Genomic DNA, 22,969 nt, shown 5'->3' with positions numbered 1-22,969 from the left:
GTTTATAAATATGGTCATTTATTAATTGCAACCAACTTATCCTGGCATGAACTTTGAAAAGCAGTAGAAACCAAATGATCAATAAGATAAATACACCAAACTAAAATAATAAAAGTAGGTGGAAATGCTTAAACTTTTGATATTTTTAACTTTTAATCTGTGATTATACTTCTGACTAATAACAATTCTTTTATAAAGATGTCTCCCAATTAATGTGCCGCGTTGGCAATGCCAGTGTCATCTACAGCATTTAATTATGTAAGAAACTTTACTCTGTATAGAACCAAGAAGGAAAAACTGGGAAAAAACTTCTTAAGATGTGCACACCTTGCAGCTTTTTCTACAATAACCATTTGCCCCACCAGAACCGATCATGTAGAGAGGGTTCTTTTTACACTCCCCAGCCTTTGCCCACAATGGGCAGTGGTCGTTCTCATCGACACAATCTCCCTTTCCCAACTGCTTAAAGGATTTTTCAAAGGACCTGACATGGATCCATTTAGTTGCAGACCACTTCTCGCCTTCAATAACTGGGCAGCTTCCATGCAAGCTGTCTGAGTCAGTAGTTGCATCAGGATGAAGACTGAAGAACAACAAAGCATCACCTTTTTCGGGCTTCACTGCAGGGCATAAAGTAGAACAAATCAGGCATTACTGGGGAGAACTGAAGCTAATAGCAATCGGTTGCACAATACAGCATGACAGTTGCATTCCAATACAGTCTTATAGTTTGCAAAGGCATCTCATTTGTCCAGCAGGAATAACTGAGGGTCAACTCGCAACAATAATTGGTGTCACAGACTCCACAGAACATGGATTTGAGTTACATCATATGAGGACAAAAGACGAGGAAAATCACAACAGAAGACTTAAGATCAGACTGTTCAGAATCATCAGATCACATCTTTCAATATATATAAATACATATCCTCAGCTGAGAGACAATAATGGGGCATAAAGCAGTTTCATCTTTAAATAACTCAAGGCTGACCAACATAAGAAGGGAACACTATTAGGAAAACAAGAAAACGAGAAACAAGGTGGAAGCATAAGTAAATACTTCATCTGATTCATGTGATATGTTCATGTCCTCTCCAAATCTGCTGCCAAGAAACTATTGCAACGATTCTTACTAAATATTGTGCGACTTAATCCACCTAAACCTGAACTATTGCAGAATTTAAAAAAAAAAAAAAGAGCATGGCAAGACTACATCTCCAAAATCATACCAGCATAGCCACCTTTAGCACAATCAGACCAACTATCCTCCTTTGGCTGAGACAATTTTCCCTGTGAATAACATGTAGCTAGTTTGAGACAGAACACAGAGGAAAAAGTACCAAAGGACATCAAAAAGTTATAATCTCTAGTATTATATACCTCTGCGTTAGGGAATACTGTTTCTCCACCCTTCTCAACATTGGACAAGTACATCAATACAGTAGCAACACGGTGTCCACCCAACTCTTGATTAGCCTTGTCATGGAAGTAATCAAAATGGGGTTCATACTTCTGACCATGCTCATAGTGCAGTATTTGCATGGACTCCCCATTTTCTGATTACAAAAATAGGTTAAAAAAAATATTGAATAAACAAAAAAGATATTTCGTAAACAGAACTAATAGGCTGCAGACAGTGAAAAGCAAATGAAGAATACCTTCTGGGAGGAAAGTCCATGCAGCAATCCTGGCCTCAATATCAGCAACAATTTCATCCTTCAAAGTTAAAACAAAGGACGCCATTTTAAATCTTACAAACCCTATGAGGAGTAAAAGCATTTATCAAAAATATCAGAAAATTATAAATTTATTGCAACCATATTTGAAACCTTAACATGAATGATTATTTGCATCATTTTATACATAACTCTTGACATGACATCAACACAACATGATAACCTGGATCATGAGCTTGCTAGTGCTCACTGATGCATTACTTGTTAGGTTTGCCTTCCAGTCTAGGTATTGTATTATCCAATTTGAGTGCAATTATCTTGAATTTGACCTCTGATGAAAAGTTTCTTTTTTCTTTTTCGAATGTCTTCAAGTAACAGCAAAAAGTATTCAGCCTATCAATATCAGACTATTCTCTGCACTACCTTGCAAAGTTACAGTGGCACAGCTTACAGAGCTGGCTACTTCAGCTTTAATTGGTGAAGTGAAATTGTCAAGTTCTTAGTGGTCTTCAGGTATTAGTAAGTGTAGTATGATTTTAGTTTGGACATGGGATATTTCTGCTCCCAAAGAAAATTCTCTGAAGAACAAGTTCTCGATAATCGAACATGGATGGATAGCAACCCCAATAAAAGCTAAACCTGGGCTAATTTATTTGAGTAACCATTAGCAGAAACTTGAAAGTCAACTATGTTAGAAAAGGCAAAGCAGGAGTGCGAGCAAATTATGGCAATAATGATCACCAAATCTGAATCAGCACTAGAAATCACAATGATAATAAGCTCTTTCTAATAATGAAAAAGAAAAAAGCTAGTAAGATAAGCTTAAAACTCTCCTAATGCCACTAATAAATGGACAGAAACATGGTGTTACCAAGCTGATCTCCAGACTACTTACAGCTGGAGAACGTGCAATAAAGAGATCTTATTTTACAATTTGCAAATCATGGATCATTAAATTTTCCAAAACAAAGAAGTGTAGTGAAGAACATACTTGGTTCTATTGAAAAATCATCAAATAAAGGATTGACGAGGATTAAGAACTAATTTTGATAAGGAATTCTCCTGCTCACATGTCTCACCATGAAAACAAATTTTTAACTTTACATGTCCTTGTCCTAAGAGAAACAGCATATTGCTTCAAATTGCAGGAGGAAGTCAAACCTTCAACCCCAACTGAATCCAAATTTTGCAATTTAATAAAATACTAACCAAATTCACAATTCTCAATTTACAGCCCATATATGACTATATTCATCAAATCCTTAAAATGAGCATTCACTGCCAACAAACCCTTATTTACAATATCACAATATCATTAAGAAAAACCCTTAATCTACCAAATACTAGACGAAATTATACAACTATTCACACATGAATTTAACCATAAAAGTATGACATCAAAATTGGTTAACACTGAAGATAAAAAAGAAAGCAAATACAGATACCTGAGCTTTAGCAATAAACATGCCGGAGCTAGTTCTGACTTCACTCTCTATACTCTTGCCAGATTCATTATCAGCTACCATTGACTTTTCTAATTTATCCCTTGCCTACCACACCCAAATGCAACAGGAAAAAGATTACCCACCACAAATAGACAATTAAGTCCAAATTCAAGTAAAAAAACTAATGTTAGCTTTAAAGTAGAATAAAATGCAAACCAGATCAATAAGATGATCACATTCCTCATATGATAAAAACCCTTTGTAAAGAAAAGCCCTGTTTTAGAAACAAAAGTTTAAGAATCAAAGTCAAAACAGTCAATTAGTAAATTAAGTACACATAAAATACAAGTAGAAACATACCTGGGATGCCAAGAGAGTTGAGTGACTCGTGTTGGATCAAAGATTCGAGAAGAAACGACACCTTTTTTCAATCTTAATACCGATCCTTGTCTTCAGAGCACACATCAAATCCATACATTACAAGATACACAGAAAATAAATATAAAAATCAAAATTGTGTCGTGTCTGTGTGTGTGTGTGTGAGAGAGAGAGAGAGAGACAGTGAGAGAGAAAGCCTTACATTTCATTATCAGAATAGGAAAAACGAGGGAAAAGTGAGAGCAAACAAATAAAAAGGGCACTAATTTTATCAAATTCCATCGATTCTAGAATTACTTCTCTGCAATCTAAGCAATGAAAGATGGAGTATTTGGCAGGGAAGAAGAAGATGATGAAGGAAGAAACCGAGTGAATTTTAGAGGGGGAATTTGAAATCAACGCTACATAAAGAGTTGAATTCCCCTTTTTCTCATTAAAGACAAGAATTAGTGGGCGCCCACTGGATTTGGTGTTTCAGAGTTTGTTTTTGTTGTATTTGTGTGTAATTTGTCAAAACAGCACAAAACCGTTTCTGTGTTTCTTCTTCTGTGTCTTTATTTATTTATTTATTTTGGCGTTTACTTTCTGGAAGGTTTTTGTTGTTAGAAACTTGTTTTTCTCATTTTTTTTCTTATTAGAATTTATTTTCTCATTTTAATTAGGATAAACTTTTTTGTTTCAACAAAATTAGGATAAACTTTTCTATTGCATTAAAACATTACCATTTAAATTTTTTGAATTTATACTATTGATAATATTAATTACTGGTGTAGTAATCACATAAAATATAAATTAGTAAATAAATATTATAATCCAACCAAATACTGTGGAATTACATAAATTCTTAAAATTGTAATTAATAATAGTTTTGATAAAATAATAGTCTATTTTAGAATTATTATTTAATTATTAATATCATTTGATAATTAATGCTAAATACAATAAATTTGAAAATCGTACTTTCTTTTTATGAGGATAAATCAAACAGTTGACATGTCTCATAAATCTTTTAAAATGTTTTATGTTTATTAGGATATTTTTTAAAATTAATACTTTTTTTATATTTTATTTAAAAAATATAAAGAAAAAATTATAATGTTTATAGATGTGATAAAAGCCTTAAATCTTTTAAAAAGATTAATCTCATAGAAAATTAATTAATACGAAAGCATTTTTATAATAATATTATAAAATTAATTTAAAGTTAAAAGTGAAAGGTGAGACATCGTTAAAATTTAAATAGATGAATATAAATATACTAATTAAATTATTTTTAATTAATATTATTTATTTATTTTTAACTTAAAAAGTATGAAATGATAAGCATTTCTAGAAGCATTGAATTCAAGATACCATTGTATCTTTAATTTGGAAAGAAATTAATTTATTAATTCTTTCTTTCTATATAGAGATGAAGAAATAAAATTTAAAATTAGTGAAAATGAGATATGCACTAATCGTTAACTAATTTTATATTGGTAATGTTGTTTGATAAATCACGTATTAAAATTGCCCAAAAGAAATAAAAATATAAATTATCCATTTATTTTTCATGAAAAAATATATTTTGACGAGACAGGCAAGCCGTCCGATTCATTCAGGCCGGTCTAATTGCATTTTTTTGTTTCTTTGAATTAAAAGTGAATTGCAATTTCAAGTTAATAGAAACAATATATAAAATATTATTCAGATGAGTCAGGCCGGGGCTTCGAACAATGGGTAAAAGATCAGATAGGTCCATGGACTTATAGTCAGAAGTCAAATTAGTATTTTTCTTGGAGTTATACTTTCACCTTTCTCTAGAGGGCTATCACTTTTTGGATTAAAGGAATTGGGCCCAATGAGATAAAATATTTAAAAATATATAAAAAATACTCATATTTCTAATTTTTTATCAAACTTATAGTATTTTTTATTTTTATTGTGTTACAGTATTAAGAATACAATTTTTTATTTTTTCTAAATTACGGCTATGATTATTTTTTAGTTTTCTTTGGTTATTTCTAAGCAAATTAAACGAAAATAATTGAAGAACAATTGCATAAAAGGTAAAAAATAATTGAAAATAATCAAACTGTAAATTGAAAAAAATTAGAAAAACAGTAAATTTCTATACAGTAAGAATAATATTTCTTGTTGACTTTAAGAAATCTTTTAAAAAAATTTAATATTTACTCTAACAAAAGTTGTTCTGTCTTCTTTTTAGAAAAAGAATAGTATAAAGAATGATGGAATCAAAAGGGTCTCAAATTAATGTTTAAGAGCATAATAAAAATAATCATATTCAGGATGAGAAATTGTATGGCTATCCCTCTTGTAGCATACATGTCAGACACAATTTTAATGAACTAAACAAAAGAAAAACAAATTAAACAAGAATCAGGGGCAAGGGGAATGAGAATGGAGACTACACACCTTTTCCTTTTCCCCTTCTAAAGTTAACCAAAGGAGGAACAGAGTTTTCAAAGCAAAGCATTTATCATTGAGGCGAAGCAGTTGTTAGCTGGTCATTTTGATTTATTTTGTTAGAAACATTTTGCATGAACTGGTTTTTAATAATAAATAATAAATAATTCAATCATTAAGAATAGTAAAAATTAATAAATAATTTTATGTTTTACTGTATTATTACCTTAATCTAAGATAATATCATAGATAAATATACTTGAGACTTTTTTCACTTCTTGTAATTTCATTAAGCGTGAGTATAATGGGGTGGCAAATGCTCAGATTGCTCAGACTGTTCTTTCAAGATTCATCTGCCTGTTCCCGGTGCTTCCCGAATATACTTTTCATATATACATAAAGCCTACTGGAATGACATGAATGTCTAGGAATCCATGACTTCATCACGAGCCTGCTTGGGCTCCTCCACGACAGTTCCGTCATTGCCAGCAAGTGCTCTATATTTATCCTTCCTAGTAAAGCTGGTGCATTGGTAAGACAAAGTTGCAGCAATCGTCCTTTGTATATAATTAGCAACACTATGGCTAGATTTTCCTGCTCCGCATGTTAAATTGTAAGGCAACTTGTTCAAAAATGTCACTTCATATGCAGGGCTAGGGTTCATCAAGAAATAGAAGGGGTCCATCCCTTTCCATCCTCTAGCTGTTGTTCCATGAAACATAGTCATCTTATTAGCCATGGCGACAGGGACAAGTTCATCGGTTAACTCCGCGAACAAAGCTGAAAACCGAAGCAAAAATGGTTCCCTACAAGTAGTCCCTTCAGGACATATGACTAAGTCACCTTCTTGTAATAGTTCCTTGATCATGTTTGCATCAGTAACGCGGTCTCGAGTGAGCCTGACAGTCTTGATGGGTGAAATGAACTCCGATAGCCGCGAAAGGGAGTAAGTGACGGCTGGGATTGGACGTCCTAAAGCGATGGAGAGGAAGACCGGGTCAAGAAGAGTTCTATGGGAACATACGAAGAGGACTCCAGCTTGGCCAGTGGATTTCTTGGCTGGCGGCGGCGGTGTGCCTTTTATGTGAATACGAACACCAAGTGCCCACAAGGCGTAGTACACTAATGGCATTGGAAGGAGCGCACCGGCGGCTAAGCGTAGACAGGCGAGAATAAAGCCTACTGGAATCCAAAGAAGAGTAGCAAGCGCGATTAAATGTGTTGATTTTTGGACAAGCCGCCCGTCATGGAAAACTATGGGTTTTGGTAACTTTTTAGGACCAACTGGCTCTACTTGAGAATTGCTTGGGACTATGTAGCTCTCCTGAAAGGAATCAGATCGTGCAATTCAGACAAATTGAAACATTTAAAAAAAAAAAAAATTATTGTGCAAGTACACAATGATCTATCACTATGTCTTCTTGACTATTGCTTTGAATTTCTCAAAATTCCAGAGTACATCTATAGAAAAAAAGTACTTTACTATATGTATGCGTTTAAAGGTGAGCCAAATTTCAAAAAATCTAAAATCAAACCAAAATAATAGTTCGATTTGATTTTTTTTTTTTTTTGAATTTAATTTATTCTGTTTACTTTTGAAAAACTAAAATTATTTTAATTCAATTTGGTTTTATGTTAAAAAAAATTTAATTTGACGGTATAAATTAAAATGACTGTTTCTTTAATTATTTAGTATAATAAAATTTAATTCTTAAAGTGATTTTAGATTCACTTAAGTTTATTTAATACTATTTCATAATATAATTCGTTGGTTTTAAAATTAACTTGGTTCAGTTTATTTCTAAAGAGATTTTAATTTATCTAGTAAAACTAGTTTGGTTCTATTTTTAAACTAGTTAATAAATACTTATTCTTTTATTTGTCTATTTACACCAAGCTGATAAATATAAGTAACACATATCTATTAATTTTAACTAATTAAATATTTATTAGTTATTCAATTCAAATATAAAATATTTTGACAATATATATTTTTATTCATTATGGTATATATATAAACTTGAATATGTAAATTTTAGCCGTCAAGAGATATGGAAATAAAGTAATACTATTTAAAACATAATTTAATTATATTTTGAAAAAAGTAATTTGCCATTATATTGATAGGAGCTTATTATTTCGCCTTTTGTATTAATTAGCACAAATTGTATTAGTATTGTTGCTTAAATAAATGTGATAAATTGGCTCAATCATTTTGCGGTAGAAAGAAAGAAAGAAAGAAAGAATAGTTAGTGTAATATTATCGAGACGTTATTACATAAATAAGGCTTATAAGAAAGAATAATTAGACTATCGAATATATATGTCCATCTAGCAAAACTTCTTTACCTGACACTTGTGTTCTATTTTTTCCTTTTCATTCTTTTTTTTTTATAGCTATTCTATATAACTATAGTAATTCCACATGAATCAAACATAAACACAAATGTTAGGACATAATTATAAGGTTAGAGTAGCTGGCAAACCTTGCACAATTTCATGAATGGACGATCAGTCCTCCTGTCACCGATCCCAATATTTGGCACCGGCGCATCATAGAAAGCCATTTTTAGCGCATCAGCCTTGTTCTGTCCAACAAGAACACCGGGACTCCTAATAAACCCAGTCGCTCTCCCTTTATGCACAACAATCTCAGTGCCAATAACCATATCAGCCCCAACAAACTCTTTCAAGAATGCCTCTACCATAATCCTAGGATTTTCCGTGATTACGCACTTCTTCCCACACGAAGAGAACACCCGCCAAGTCTCTGGGTGCAAGTCACTAGAATAAAACTTGGGCAAAACAGCTCTTGCCACCGATTCTATATCAGACACTCGCATCCCTGAAAAGGTTGCAAATACAAGTACTCGGATTCCAGCAGATTCGGAGATGAAGTAGCGGAGAATTCCAGCAATAGGCGAAGCTAATAGCAAGAATAGAAGCCTTAATATTCCACTAGCTTCATAGGCAACTAAGGCAAAGTAAGGAAACGGGCTACGTCCACAAAGTAGGGTTCCATCCATATCGGTCACTACAGTGTCGTTTTGTCGACCTACGGATGTGCACTTTTCTATATTTGGGAATGAGCTAAAAGGAGCATATGTTTCTTTAGGGTTTGCCATTAGGTTTTATGTAATATTTATGGTGTGTTTTGCAGTGTGAGTGTATATATACACATAGACGATGAAGTGAAGTTTGGAGCTTATGATTCTAAGGATGCATGCTATTGTAAAGTAATGCAGGAATCCAAAATTTGAATCGGGCAAGTTTAGACAAGTTGATAATTGGAGTAACCACTGTGCTTTTTGGGTGATCGACAGAGATGACAGTTTTAGTTAGTGGAGGAAAGGCTTCAAATCAACATCAGTAGCTGGAGTCATAAATGATGCAAAATCAAAATTTCTTGGATAAATTCTTAATGAACTTAGGTCCACTATTCATAAATGAATTTAATTCACAAATAACATCATTGATTAACTGTTAAATTTGCAGTAATTTGTGTATTACTATTAACACTATAATCCAAAATTAATTAATACAACTTCAATTATATGTTATCATAGGATTAATTTTATAAATTAAATAACATAATAAATTGAATCTATTTGATTATTTTCTTTTAAATTTTATACGGTTAGAAAGTATGCAAGTGTGTCCACCAGCTAGCAATAGCATGATCTGGTGCAAGAATAGGAACATTTGATGACCTCTACGGATCCCCCCCGCGCCACATGCGTTTGGGCGTGCCCCGGCCCCCACCCAATTAATTGGCCAAGATATCTCTTTAATTAAATTGCTTATCGCTTAAAAACTTGTACACTTTGTAAAAATATCTTGAAATTAATAAAAAAATATTTTTTTTTATTTTATAATTTTTTTTAAAAATATTTTTTTAATTTTATTTAAATTTACAGTATGATTATTTTTTAGTTATTTTTTAATTATTTTTAAACACATATAACATCTACTCAATTAGTATGTGCAATAGAAAATAACAAAAGAATGGACACTCTTTTACTTATAGGAACTTATATAAATTATTTATTTATCTAATTAAAATTTTATATAAATATTGTACTTAACTATTAACGTTGTATTTGATTGAAATTTATAAAATTTATGAAATTTATTTGTAAATCTAAAATTTATATAGTTTTAATGAAGTGAAAGTTAATTTAAAATTCAAATAATTAAATTTGTTAACTAAATAAATTCTAACAAAATAGATAAAATTTATAAATAAATTCTACATTAATTTATCAATATATTTATGATAATAAAATATCTCTATTGACTTTATCATTTTTATTTTATTTTTTTCTTATCTTTTTTTTTTAATACAGTGCATTCTTTAATAGATTTTAATAAAAAGATAAATAAAAGAGTATATCACAATAAGTGAGCTATGTGCTGTGGAAAGGAATAATTTGCCCCATATCTCATTTGGTCTAAAAAAGATAAGAAAATATGAAAGTGAGGATTAAAAGTGAAAGATTAGCACATTTATTAAATAAAACTAATATATTAAATTAAAAGCCCTGCATTTTCTATATGTTATACACTTTCTTAGCTAATTTTAAAAACTGTAAAGTTATCCAAACTCCAAAAGAATTTCTTATATAACTATATCTCTATAAGGTCGAATTATAATTAAAAAAACATGTATGTTGTTTAGAAAATAAAAAGCAAATGTATATATCAATTGGAGATACATTCAATGCTGAATGCAATCATTTAGTTAGATATCCATTTCTTTCAAGTGGGTGTGATAGAGAGAGGATAATTTATTAGTTTCTTCCATGGTAGATTAGAGATCATCTTACATGGCCAATCTCATAAAAAGAGCTAAATTAAAATATCTATGCAAATATTATTGCCCTCCACACGATGGGAACCTCAAATAAATCGCACTAATTAATTTTACTTCAATATGTAGAAATAAAGTTTCATATCCATCAATCAAAGCTATAATTAATCTCATTCTACCGAAAATATATATGATATCACATATAATTAAATAGGCCGAACAATCTAAAAAATTTAAAATTTTATAGTAATTTACTATTTTGACTAATTCTTTTAAAATTATCAATTTAGTTATGATTTAACAAATTAAGTACAATTTTAACCAGATTGAATTGTTGGTCTAAATTAAGTAACGTAGATGATGGATGCTGTATGGAAATATAAATGCAATTTAGAAAATAAAAACTTACGTGTATAAATAAACCCATCAAGAGATTTTTTATTTCTTAATTGGCGTCCATATCACTGTTTCGCGTTGCTTAATTTTGATAAACAACTTAATTAGACTGAAATTGTACTCAATTTACTAAATTGTAGCTAAATTGATAACTTTTAAAAAATCAACCAAAATAATAAAATTTCATAAAAGTTTAGATTGTTTAGATTATTAGGCTGACTCCAGTTAAACATTTATGGTGTATTCTCTACTTATTCGAGTGTTGCTGAACAATTTTTTAATTTCTTTGATGTCATAGAAAGCTTTGCCATGTTCAATCCTTCCCTATCTTAGTCCATGGTCCCGCACTCGACAGTCGGCACTGCTACTTTTCTTCTTTCATTTTTTTTTTTTCTTTATAATTAAAGTATATTTTCTTTTCCTTTTCTTCTTCATCATTTCACAACAACAATCAATTCTGGACCACATTGCAAAATCACCAAAACTTTTCACTCTTTCAACTCCTACCTTCATAATCTTTGTGGGTCATCCATCATATATGCATTGGGCGGATTTTACAAGAGTGGAGAGTGCATATATGAGAGAAGATTATATACTTTATATATAATATATTTGCTGCCACTTGAAGTTTCTGCAAAATGGTACAAAAGGTAAGCATATGTTTTTGGTTTGTATGAACAGAAGAAGAACAAAATATATGCTTGTTCAAGGAGTCCTTTCCAAAGACGATTCTAATTATTAATTTAATGGAAAAGATTAAAGTGTTACGCAACATATGTCTCATTCTTTGTGATTCTCGTTTGATGTTAGCTTCTTTATGTGTTCTTGGAAATGGGCTATCAAAATAAGTTTCAAGAACCAGATATTAATTTTGAGTGACAAAAGATGTTAAAGAAAGCTAATTGTTATTTAAAGAAGTGTTGTCTGATTAATTAGGTTGAATACAATGGTTGAACTTTTATTTTGTTCCATTAGAGATGGAGGAAGAGGAAATAAACTTATTTTTTTTTAATTATTTTAGTTTGTTTGATGAATGAAATATCATATATTATATATAATATATATATATGAATAAATGAAAAAAAATAAAAATAAGAAAAAAGAGTTAAAAATCTAATTAAATGAGATTAGTTACAAGAAAAGAAATTAAAATATTAAAAATTATTTTATTTTTAGAATGAAAAATACCAAAAGTACAATGATTGAATTTGCGAGTAAAAGAGACAATGAATTAAGGAAAGAACAGTAAATTGATATAAATTTTATAATGCATCCATTTGGTAAATAAGCTACTAGCCAGCTAGGCTACATGTAGTTATAGATTTTCAATCAATATTAAATGCTCTTAATTTCATATATTAATAACAAAAAAACAAATAAAATTAGCATGAAACACATTCAAGTCCCTTTCTATCATATTTATTTTATAATGAATAGTCAAATTATCATATTTATTTTATAACATGGCCCCAAATGCTTCTAAGAAATTTCACAAACTTGACCAGTTTGATGAGAAATTGCTTAAAGCAATCTGTTTGCAAGAATTTCTTTTTTAGAAAAGAAAAGGTTTCGAGTACAGTGTACTTTTTTCTTTTTTTGGGGAAAAGAAAATCCATATATATAATGATAGTTTAGGAGCTCCAAATCCAATCCAAAGGGTTCTCATAAATACAAAAATATTAAAAATTTAAAAGTAGATGCTCTATTTCCAATTAATATTTTAGTTGGTATAATGATTAAAGTAGTTGAAATGCAAAGAATAATTTGCAAACATGGCTCCAAATGCTTATAAGAAGTGTTTGTGTGGGTCTAATTTGAGTAATTTGGCACTCAAGTAGGTTCTAAAGTTGAATGGTGGATGAACCTAAAACAAAAAAAAATTGCAGTTGAAGAAGATAAACTGCTTAGACAAAGTTGTCAGTTTAATGTGTTTTTCAATGACATGCATCTTTTGCAAATAGCTGTAAGTCTCCATTTGATAATCAATGGCCAAGAAAGAAAGCTATGATTAAAGTGAGAATGTACATTTTTAAAAGAAAAGCCTGTTCTCTGTAAAAGAATAAAGCATATCTTTTTCAATTTATTTATTTATTTTCTTTTCTCTCTTTCTACAAGAAAAGGAAAGAAAAGAAAAGAGATTCATATGTAAAGAGCAACACTGGACAGTTGGCACAAGGCAACAATTCATGGAAGCAGAATCTCTTATATGTACAGTTGAAAGCAAATATAAGGAACAAAAGATCAACATGAAATAGACACCTCATTACCTCATTGCAAGATGCATCCAAAGTTCCACAGAAATGTAAAAGCTTTTATAGGAGTTGTCCACTTTCAATCTCTTTAACAAAGGTTTCTTCTGCAGATAAAGTCTTGGAGAATAACAGGGTCAATGCAGGCTGCAAACAAACAGTGACTATGCAAAAGGGAGAATATGGAAAGGGCTTTAAGACCCACCATTCTAGGACCACTTTCAAAAAGATCTCATGCTAGGCTCGCGACAGAATGGAGATCATAGACAAATTACAACAAAAGTTGCTTCATTTTTGTCCTCCTTTTTAAGCATTTGAAGGAAAAGCATTTTTCAAGTGGGAGCCAAATCACTATTATAAGCCAATTGACTAACAATCCAATGACAAATACTTGACACAGAAGAAGGATGACTATATCACGTGGAAAATAATATTTCATTAAGAACATGAATACACACTGACAATGTAACCAACCACCTCATAAACAAGCCCTAGAGTCCTCCGGCAAAACTTTGCTAGAAAAACTCAAAATCCAAGTAAGGACCCGATGATCTATCCGAGTCTTTGGCTCCCTTATCATTTGATGCCAAGGATGATTTCAATGTGTGATTCAAAGATGAAATATCAACTGGTTTTGGAATTTCTGGAGGATGAGTACTGCGAATGAGTGCCCAATTAACACTTTCAAAGAAAGGATGTTGTTTAATCTCTGTAGCACCTCTTTTGAAACCTAATCTCTTTTGAGGGTCCTTTACGAGCAGACCCCGGATTAAATCCTTGGCAGCAAAACTCACAGAGGACCCCTCAGGAAATTTTAGGGGCTGGCCTACCACATTGAATAAGGTCTCTCGGTTTCCAGTCCCTTTGAATGGTGTCCTACCAAGTAATAACTCATACAAGAAGATGCCAAATGTCCACCAATCAACAGCACTCCCATGCCCATCCCCTCTTATTATCTCAGGTGCTAAATACTCATGGGTTCCAACAAATGACATGGACCGAGCAGTAGTTGGCTCTGCAATAAGTACAGGAAGTGAATCTGAATTTGCCAAATTTGGCTTTTCACTTTTCACCTTAGCTGTTCTGGAGTTGAAAAATCGAGGTTTAAAGCAAGATGGTTGTAAGCAAGAAGGCTCTACACAAACAGGTAATTTGCAGGACGGATCAATACATGATGGCTGAATACAATATGAAGAGATCTTACAAGATGGCTCACTACTGGACTGAACAAGAGTAGGATTCACAAAGCATCTTAATGATAAATCAAAATCTGACAGCATAATATGCCCATCCTCCCTAACCAATACATTTTCAGGCTTCAAGTCTCTATACACAACACCCATCATGTGTAAATACTCAAGTGCAAGGAGCACCTCCGAAGCATAAAATCTGTAAACGCAGAAAGAATTAGTGAAAAACAATGCCTAATTTTGTGATCAAAATACTAAAGATAGCTTGGAACAAGCATAGAGAATTGGCATGAGTTGAGCTGATAACTAAAAGGCTTAAAATTATTCCATTAATAGAAATGACAGTTTTTCTTTGCAAATCCAAAAGACCATATAACTAAATACTCTAGCTGTCTAGCAAGAAGTTATCTGGAAGAATTAATTTGAATCTTAATGATATTTAAGGAGTTTCCATTCGAATGCTCCAGCAACTGGCCATTCACAGGATGATGCCTATCTGTATCTTCTAAATCAATGAATGCAAACATTACAAATGAACTTACGACAGATCAGCCGGCAGTTATTATGACAAGTACAAAACTGAATTTATTTTTGCACATAATGTATAGCCTTTACTTCCCTTCATATGCATTAATTAAGCTTAAAATTATTCAACCTCAATAGTTCCCAGCAACGAACAAAAAACTAGTAACTTCTTTTAGGCCCCACAAGCTTGCAACTTGCAGCACAATGAAATAGTCAAAAGAAGCAAACAAATCTCTATTTCATTAGTTACCACCTCTACTACAGGCACTTCCTCTAGTCAGCAGCTCAAAAAGCAATCAAAACAAAAATTTATAAACATTGCATTAACAAAACCGCATTAACAGAAAAACATACTAATCGCATAGTTAGGCACTAACCTTGCAGCCTGCTCAGTGAAATGCTTGCCAGGCTGCCGTTGCCGTAGTGTGTGAAGATCACCACCACTGCAAAACTCCATTAACAAGCAGGAAAACTTCTCAGTCTCAAAATGAGAATAAAGGGTTGGCAAAAATGGATGGTCCAACAGACCCAAAATCTCCCTTTCAGTTTGAGCTCTCAACAATTTTTTTCTCCCTGCTAACATTCCTTTATCCATTACTTTCATTGCAAACAAACAACCCATCCCTCTTAACTCAGCTAAATACACGCTCCCTATATCACCACATCCAAGTTTCTTCAGTAGTCTAAAATGACCTAACCCCAACCCCAACTCACCATCTTTATTACTACCTTTAACATATTGAATTGCATCCCATCTAATATCATTTCCTTTATGGGGTTTTGAAGGGCAAAAACTTCTAAAACTAGGTTCATTTGGATCTAGAGTGCTAGTGCTCTTTTCACTCTCTTTAGCTTCACTAGCAGCATTACTAGCATTACTTATATTGCTACTAACACTATTATCAGACCCAGAAATGGTGCTGCTGCATAAACTGATACAAACACTGTTAGTAAAGCTAAGATCTTGAAAGCTACTGGTAAGAGATTCAGTGTCTCCATTATCAATCTTTTTATTCATGTTTAAAAGGGAATGTAGAAAAAATGTTTGATGAAATGTGTGAGAGAGAGGAAGAAAAAAAAATAAAAGAAGGAAAGGGTTAAAAATGGAGGAAGTGAGTGACAGTCAAATCGGTGAAGTGGTGTTTGTAGCGACCGAGGTGGTCAAAGAGAGGGAGAGTAAGAAGCGGGCTTCACATAACAGAGAGAGAATTGTTAAAAACGGCTTTCAAATTTGAATATGTGATGAGAGACCCAATGAGTGTGAAATTTTGGGTTTTGAGTCTGTTGTGTGTTTATTTTTTTTGCCTGTCAGCTGTAACATTTCTTTGGTTACAGAAGGAGAAACAGACAGAAAGTTTCAGTTCACGAGGAAGACAAAAGCCTTTCAGATTTTCTAAAACAAAACAACATTTATAAAAGAATAAATAAATACCTAATCCTCAGCCTTAAAGCCTATACCGTTAGTTTAGTTCTGGGCAAAACCCATTAGTCCCTTTTGATTTTTTTTTAATTTTAATTTTAATTTTAATTTTATTGAACTTTTAATTATAATTAAGGATTTAATAGTTGTTAGAGTAAAATAAAAATTAAAATATGTAACAATAATAAAATAAAAATTAAAAAATTAAAAAAATTAAATATGTTTTTGGCCTTTAGTATAGAGGCAGATGATTGTTCCGTCAGATTCATCATCCATGCATATTTGTAACGCCAATGTAGTTTTGGTTGGTGTCAAATATAAATCAAGCACATCGACTATCAAAGATTAAAAGGCTCTCTTTGGATTCGGAAGTTTCAATTTATAAAATTTAAAAGAATTATAAACTCTTAAAAGTTTAAAATTATTATTTTTAATTATTGATGAATAATTTTAATATTTATATTTTAAAATTACTTTTATCAATTCATGAGTTTTATATTCAATTCAAATAAATTTATTAATCGAACTACTTATAGATTTAAAGTTCACAGATTTTGATTAAATTTATAAACTTTAAAATTTTGAAATCAAAATGATACTAAATTGAAATTCGATTCTTTGAATCAATATATAAAGACCTTCATTTTCAAGAAATTAAAGAATATAAATTGAGTTATATTAATTTGTAAGTCACTTAAATCTAAATCTGAAATTGAGATTAATTTGATTTTAATTAAATAATTAATTAAATAAATTCACAAGTTGAATTTGATCACAATAATTTAGAATTAAGTGAATTCAATTAATTTTATAATTTTACTAATTTTATTCTTTCTATAATATTATATTTGAACTTATAATTTCATATATATTAGAAAAGATGAATTTAAATGAACCTAAAAAGCAGCTATTGAAGTTTATTTCTCTTTACAAGTGTTTAGGTTGGAAGGTGACAAGTCCAAATTATATATAGATGTTTAGGATATTTTGAAGCTTTAATGATATGATTTATATATATAATATGGTGAAAATATGTACTTTTAACTTACTTAAATTTAATAATCTATTTTTAGGTAATATTAGCAAAGAGAGAAAAATATTGAGCTAAATACTCAAGAAAAAAAAGTATAATTAGATATGTTTATGTCAATGCTCAAGATTAAGACGTATGGACCGGCTATTTAGTGTGCTAGCCGAATTATACAAGGCCTAAGAGGAGCATTTTAGTCATTTTGTACTATTATTAGTATTTATATTAAGAGTTATTTATGGGATAGTATTTTGTAGAAATAAAGATACTTATAGCCTTATCCATTATATAGACTTATATTGAGTATACATCTCTAGTGAGACTTGTTTAGAGAAAAATTCTTCTTTATACATATCTCTACAAATCTGATTCTTGAAGAGGTTGAGAGTTTTTTCTTATCCGCTCTCTGCATCTGTCTACCATTATTCTCTCTACAATTGTCTACAGTGATCTAAATAGTTTTTTATGAAGTGGAGAGTGAGGATCAATCATCTTCCTACTTCAATAAATTCTAGATTTAGAGGGAGCTTTTACTTTATTGTTTTATGTCTTTCTATTTAATATTATGATCATTGGGTTAAATATATTACGCTAGTTTTTATAAGTATTTGGCATAGTCTTGTTACTTTTGTATGAACCTTGTTATTTATTTATTTGATGAATGATTTCTTTACCTTCATCTTTATTAGTTTCAGTTAATTATTAGTTAACCATCATGTTAATTTAGCAATAGTAATTGTTATGAACATATTTAGGTTGAATGTATTAGAGACACCAACTTTGCTTCAATCTATGTAGGTATAAGAAATTTTAATTGCATCATTAGTTTGATTGATTAAAGGAAAAGACATATCCACATCTTATTCATTAGATCTAGGCTTAAAGTAAAACAATGAGATTGCTAAGTAAATGGTTAGGCTAAATCCTGTCTTTAGCATATAGTTTTAAATCATAAGCATTTGCATTTGCATTGCATATTTATTTATTATTTGGTTACTTTACTTTATAAATATTATTCTCTCAAAATACTGATTTAGAGTATTTAGATTTATTTTTATTGTTTTGTATTGATAATTAGTCTTTATAATAAGTGGCTTCATAGTTCCTTAAGAAATCGATCTCATGGTGAATTTATCGCTTTACTATAAGAACGGTTCGTACACTTTCGAGTACTAACTTAGACACATCAAGTTTTTGATACCGTTGCAGGAGAACTATGTCCAAAATTTATTATATTGATTGTCAAATGTATCTTGTGTTTATTTGTTATTTTATTTTATTTTTAAATTTTATTTCTGAGTTTTTAAATTTGAAATTTTCTTTTGTTTTGTATGCGTAGAAGGAAAACTAAATCAAGTGATTCATCAACTCAAAAGATTGAAGAGAAATTAAAAAAAGATATTGAAATCATGGCAAACCCACCAAGAGAAGTAGGAACAAAAAGGCGAATGACTATAAAGGATTATGTTCGGCCTATACTTGGTAAAACTACTTCATGTATAGTTCTAGGTGATACATTTAAGAATTATGAACTTAACAACATTCATTTTAATATGCTTCCTTCATTTTATGATATGTATAGTGAGGATGCATTAACATTTATTAGAGAATTTTATGCTATAGCTTATACTTTCTCATTATCTGGACTTAATAAGGATCAATTAAGAATGAGGTGTTTCATTTATTCATTGAAATAAAAAGCAAAGGCTTGGTTAATGACTTTGCCTCCTAATTCTTTAAGAAAAACTTAAGATAAAGTTTATCAAGAATTTATTAGTAGGTTTTACTCACATCAAAATACTAAAGAATTAAAAGCTGAAATTTGTAATTTTTATAAAAAAGATACTGAATATTTTCATGAAACATGAGATTGCTTCAAATAACTTTTATTGCAATGGACACACCATGGATACCTACTTCCAATAATCAACCAATTATTTTATGATGGATTGACACAATAATATCAATGTATGGTTGATAAAGCAGCTAGAAATGCTATGTTAGAAAGAACAAATGATGAAGTTTATGACATCTTTGAGATGTTAGGAGCCAATTCTCAACAAAAGAGTGTGAGGATACAAAGAATAAGAGTGAATGAAGTAGTACCTAGTAGTGAGATGATCATGCAATTGGCTAAATTGACTAAGCAGTTAAGATGCCTGCTTCAACAAAACACTCACCAAAAAATAAAGTATGTGGTATTTGTGGTATTTATGGTCATTGTGTTAATGTTTGTTCATCTTTTGATAATTACAGAAGATATATATATGACCAAATAAATTTAATGAATTCTTACCAACTAATTTATCCTATCAGAAGCTTAGAACCAACACTCGCACAGAATAAGTCTGTTTGAATCCACTAAGCAGGCACAAAAATGAGCTCTTAAGTCTTAATAGCCTAGAAAAAAAAAATCCTATTTCACTCGTAATAACTTGAAATATACACAAAATTTAAAAAAGAGAAAATAAAAGAAAACATCACAACTAGTTAAAGCCTAAATCATACACGAAAAATATTTTTTATATTTTTATATGTTGTCAGTCAAAGCCAAAGAAAGAATGAAACTAAATTAAATTCAAGAAAATACTAAGTCATTTTTTAAAATTTTACAGTGTCAAATCTAAAAAGAATAACATAATGAAACCATTTAGATATATATTAATTATTGGTCATTACTCAAGTGATTTGATTTTTTTAATTTATTATTTTCTTATAACTTTTATATTAAATATAAACTTACAATATTATTTTTTTAATAAATCTAAATATCTTATTAGTCCTTTTTATAGAAGAATATTTTGAGAACACTCCACAAATAAAAAAATAGTTTTTCTAATTTTTCAAATATATAAAAAATTGAATTACTTTTTTAAAAAATATTTTCTATTAACGTGCTATTTTATAAATAAATAAATAATTCTACATAAACATGATATATACATCACAGCACACAACAAATAGAAAAATGACATATTTATATAAATATTTTTATATTTTGATATAAGAGATTGATGCATATTTTATTATTTAAGACTAATGAATATATATCACTCATTTATGAGCTTGATTCACAGACTGGGACAAACATTAATGCAAAAAATTTCCAATAAATAACAAAATTAATGAAGGTATATTATAGATTTTCACTTTTTTCACTTAAAAGTCATTTATTTATTTATTTAGACATTAAAATATTTTGTATTTAAATCTTTTTAACACTTCAGCATCTAATCTAACTACAACTCATATATAGTTGTATTTATATTTATATATATGTATAGTATATATGAATTTTCTGCACTCACTGCTGCAGCACTGGAAGCAACTTATTGAGGAGTAGCAACTATATATGTTTTTATTATCATATAATGATGAAGATACATCTTTCAAAGTTCTGCAAATATACACTTTATTTATTAAATCACAGAGTATTTTTCTATTGAGTCCTGAGAAAGACATAATAAAAGATGTTGGTATTCGGAAATTGAAGGTTAGAAATAGATAGCCTATGTTATATGTGTTGAACAGCCGTTAAACAGTGATAAGGTAGTCTGCGACAGCAATAGCCAGCATTCCAAGGCTTATTCATCAGGACTGGCAGGTGTCAATTGAGAGTCCAAATGAACTTTTATGGCTGCTGCTGGATTTCCTATTCAACTTATTGTGAAATAGTAAATTATATAAAATCTTACAATAGTCTTTTTTGCACAAGTGTGAGTCAACCTTAATTAGTACTATGCATGTATAGTAATTAAGGTAATAATACAGTTGATCTACTAAATAATAGTTAATTTTTCAAACAAACGTTCAGTGGTATCTGTTTCTTTTAAATTTTGTTGTCATTGTTCATACCTCTCTTAAGCCATTTGATTAGTCACCAGATGATGAGTGGGTCTGTAACCTAATTGTAATGCTGTACAGATGGAGATTAGTTATAATTTCCCCTCTCCTAAAGCAAAGCATGATGTCTAAACTTCAAAATATTTTAATTATAATTGTCACCTAATGCTGCTGCTTGGTTTACTTTTAAGGAAGGATAACATTAGAAAAGAAATAATCTAGGATTTGTCTTTTTCAAACCTTAAAGTGCAATGGAAGATGATGATGGAGTAGCCCTTTTCAATCTCTCTATATATATTTCACCTATATATACAGTTTCTGCACATTTTTTTCTTTTCACCAGATCTCATTCAAGAATATCAACATGAAGTTGCTGCAGATTATTGCTGCTTTCTTTCTCTCCTTCATTTTACATTCTTTGTTATCCGGTAATTTCACGACATTGGCATTGTGTATATGACATATGAAGTTTAACTGTATCTTTTTCCTTTTTTAATTTCTTTTTACATATATGATGAGGATATAGACTAATTTAATTTGATTATAAACAATAATCCAGGGCCTGCATTAGCACATCAAATAACATTTTATGTGCACAACAAATGCCCCTTTCCCATATGGCCAGCAACAGCCTCCAACACAGGCCATCCCATTATTGCCGGTGGAGGATTCTACCTGCCATCAGGCCAAACTCAACGCATAGATGCACCATGGGATTGGAATGGTCGAATCTGGGCTCGAACCGGCTGTAATTTCAATTCTAATTGGCAATCTGCATGTGAAACAGGCGATTGTGATGGACGACTAGCATGTAATGGGCTAATAGGCACACCCCCAGCCACATTAGTTCAAGTGTCTCTCCAAGCAGACAAAACCAAGCCAAATTTCTACGATGTAAGCTTAGTTGATGGATACAATCTTCCAGTTTTAGTCACGAATTAAATAAGCAACTATCCCCGAAATGCACTATCGGTGGATGCTCGAAAAGCTTGATAAGATCATGCCCTCATGAGCTACAAGTCGTTAACAATAATGGGGAAGTTGTGGCCTGCAAAAGTGCTTGCTTGGCTTTCAATCTCGACACATTCTGTTGCAGGAATGACCATGGAAGCCCTGATAAATGTAAACCAAATGTTTACTCAAACATATTCAAGGATGCTTGTCCTAATTACTATAGCTATGCTTTTGATTCCCCACCTCCTTTGGTTAATTGTGCATCTAAGGAGTATGTTATCACCTTTTGTCCTTCATCATGGGGTGTTGATGATGAGCATGAGTCTCTATAGATTCTTTTACTTGTTTATATATGCTTAATGTGTATCAGCTTCAACTAATAAATATGCTAATTTGATTGTAATATATACCTTTTATTTTTATTTCTATTTTCAATTAATTGTGTAAATAATTAGTATCTATTTTTTTAATTATTTTATTTCACTATAAATAATGATAAACTCTTATTAATATTAAAAAAAAAATAGAACTAGAAACTGAATCGTAAAATTTCAGATTTTAAAAATCAAACTGCTCTTTTATTAAGCATTATCCTTTTTTTTGCACGATATTTATTTATTTTTCTTGCATTTGGCAACAATTTAATA

The 22,969-nt window shown here is 30.6% G+C and overlaps 4 protein-coding genes across 4 annotated transcripts; 1 reads left to right on the top strand and 3 right to left on the bottom strand.

Moving 5' to 3' along the window:
* Positions 1-125: 125 nt before the first annotated feature.
* LOC8275992 (probable prolyl 4-hydroxylase 7) lies at positions 126-4,024 on the bottom strand. Its single transcript, XM_002517391.4, has 8 exons — positions 3,702-4,024; positions 3,482-3,571; positions 3,338-3,395; positions 3,122-3,226; positions 1,659-1,716; positions 1,381-1,556; positions 1,230-1,290; positions 126-620 (listed from the first exon to the last, which is right to left on the bottom strand). Exons 1-8 carry the CDS (start codon positions 3,779-3,781, stop codon positions 313-315), a joined length of 936 nt encoding a protein of 311 aa, XP_002517437.1. The 5' UTR covers positions 3,782-4,024; the 3' UTR covers positions 126-312.
* A 2,063-nt stretch (positions 4,025-6,087) lies between these two features.
* Positions 6,088-9,251, bottom strand: LOC8275993 (glycerol-3-phosphate acyltransferase RAM2). The gene is made up of 2 exons (XM_002517392.4): positions 8,392-9,251; positions 6,088-7,229 (listed from the first exon to the last, which is right to left on the bottom strand). The coding sequence occupies exons 1-2, from the start codon at positions 9,028-9,030 to the stop codon at positions 6,330-6,332; spliced, it is 1,539 nt and encodes a 512-aa protein (XP_002517438.2). The 5' UTR covers positions 9,031-9,251; the 3' UTR covers positions 6,088-6,329.
* A 4,530-nt stretch (positions 9,252-13,781) lies between these two features.
* On the bottom strand, positions 13,782-16,500 carry LOC8275994 (serine/threonine-protein kinase D6PKL2). The gene is made up of 2 exons (XM_002517393.4): positions 15,453-16,500; positions 13,782-14,749 (listed from the first exon to the last, which is right to left on the bottom strand). The coding sequence occupies exons 1-2, from the start codon at positions 16,091-16,093 to the stop codon at positions 13,876-13,878; spliced, it is 1,515 nt and encodes a 504-aa protein (XP_002517439.2). The 5' UTR covers positions 16,094-16,500; the 3' UTR covers positions 13,782-13,875.
* Positions 16,501-21,663: 5,163 nt separating this feature from the next.
* On the top strand, positions 21,664-22,757 carry LOC8275995 (thaumatin-like protein). The gene is given in 3 exon segments (XM_002517394.4): positions 21,664-21,796; positions 21,928-22,307; positions 22,310-22,757. Coding segments are annotated over 3 exon segments (789 nt in total). The 5' UTR covers positions 21,664-21,732; the 3' UTR covers positions 22,655-22,757.
* The last annotated feature ends 212 nt before the right edge of the window (positions 22,758-22,969 follow it).

This window comes from Ricinus communis, chromosome 5, assembly GCF_019578655.1.
Source record: "Ricinus communis isolate WT05 ecotype wild-type chromosome 5, ASM1957865v1, whole genome shotgun sequence".
NCBI classification, from domain to species: domain Eukaryota; kingdom Viridiplantae; phylum Streptophyta; class Magnoliopsida; order Malpighiales; family Euphorbiaceae; genus Ricinus; species Ricinus communis.
The sequence above is the reverse complement of the archived record's forward strand: the minus strand, read 5'-3'. Positions and strand labels throughout refer to the sequence as shown.

Bases quoted from the DNA above. Each gene is read 5' to 3' on its own strand.
- LOC8275992 (XM_002517391.4), bottom strand. From the start codon at position 3,781: ATGGAATTTGATAAAATTAGTGCCCTTTTTATTTGTTTGCTCTCACTT. The intron at 3,572-3,701 runs GTAAGGCTTTCT...TGTGCTCTGAAG, and splicing joins TCCTATTCTGATAATGAAAT to ACAAGGATCGGTATTAAGAT. The intron at 1,557-1,658 runs GTATTCTTCATT...TTTTGTAATCAG, and splicing joins ATGGACTTTCCTCCCAGAAG to AAAATGGGGAGTCCATGCAA.
- LOC8275993 (XM_002517392.4), bottom strand. From the start codon at position 9,030: ATGGCAAACCCTAAAGAAACATATGCTCCTTTTAGCTCATTCCCAAAT. The intron at 7,230-8,391 runs GTTTGCCAGCTA...GATTCCTTTCAG, and splicing joins CATTCATGAAATTGTGCAAG to GAGAGCTACATAGTCCCAAG.
- LOC8275994 (XM_002517393.4), bottom strand. From the start codon at position 16,093: ATGAATAAAAAGATTGATAATGGAGACACTGAATCTCTTACCAGTAGC. The intron at 14,750-15,452 runs GTTAGTGCCTAA...CTGCGTTTACAG, and splicing joins TTCACTGAGCAGGCTGCAAG to ATTTTATGCTTCGGAGGTGC.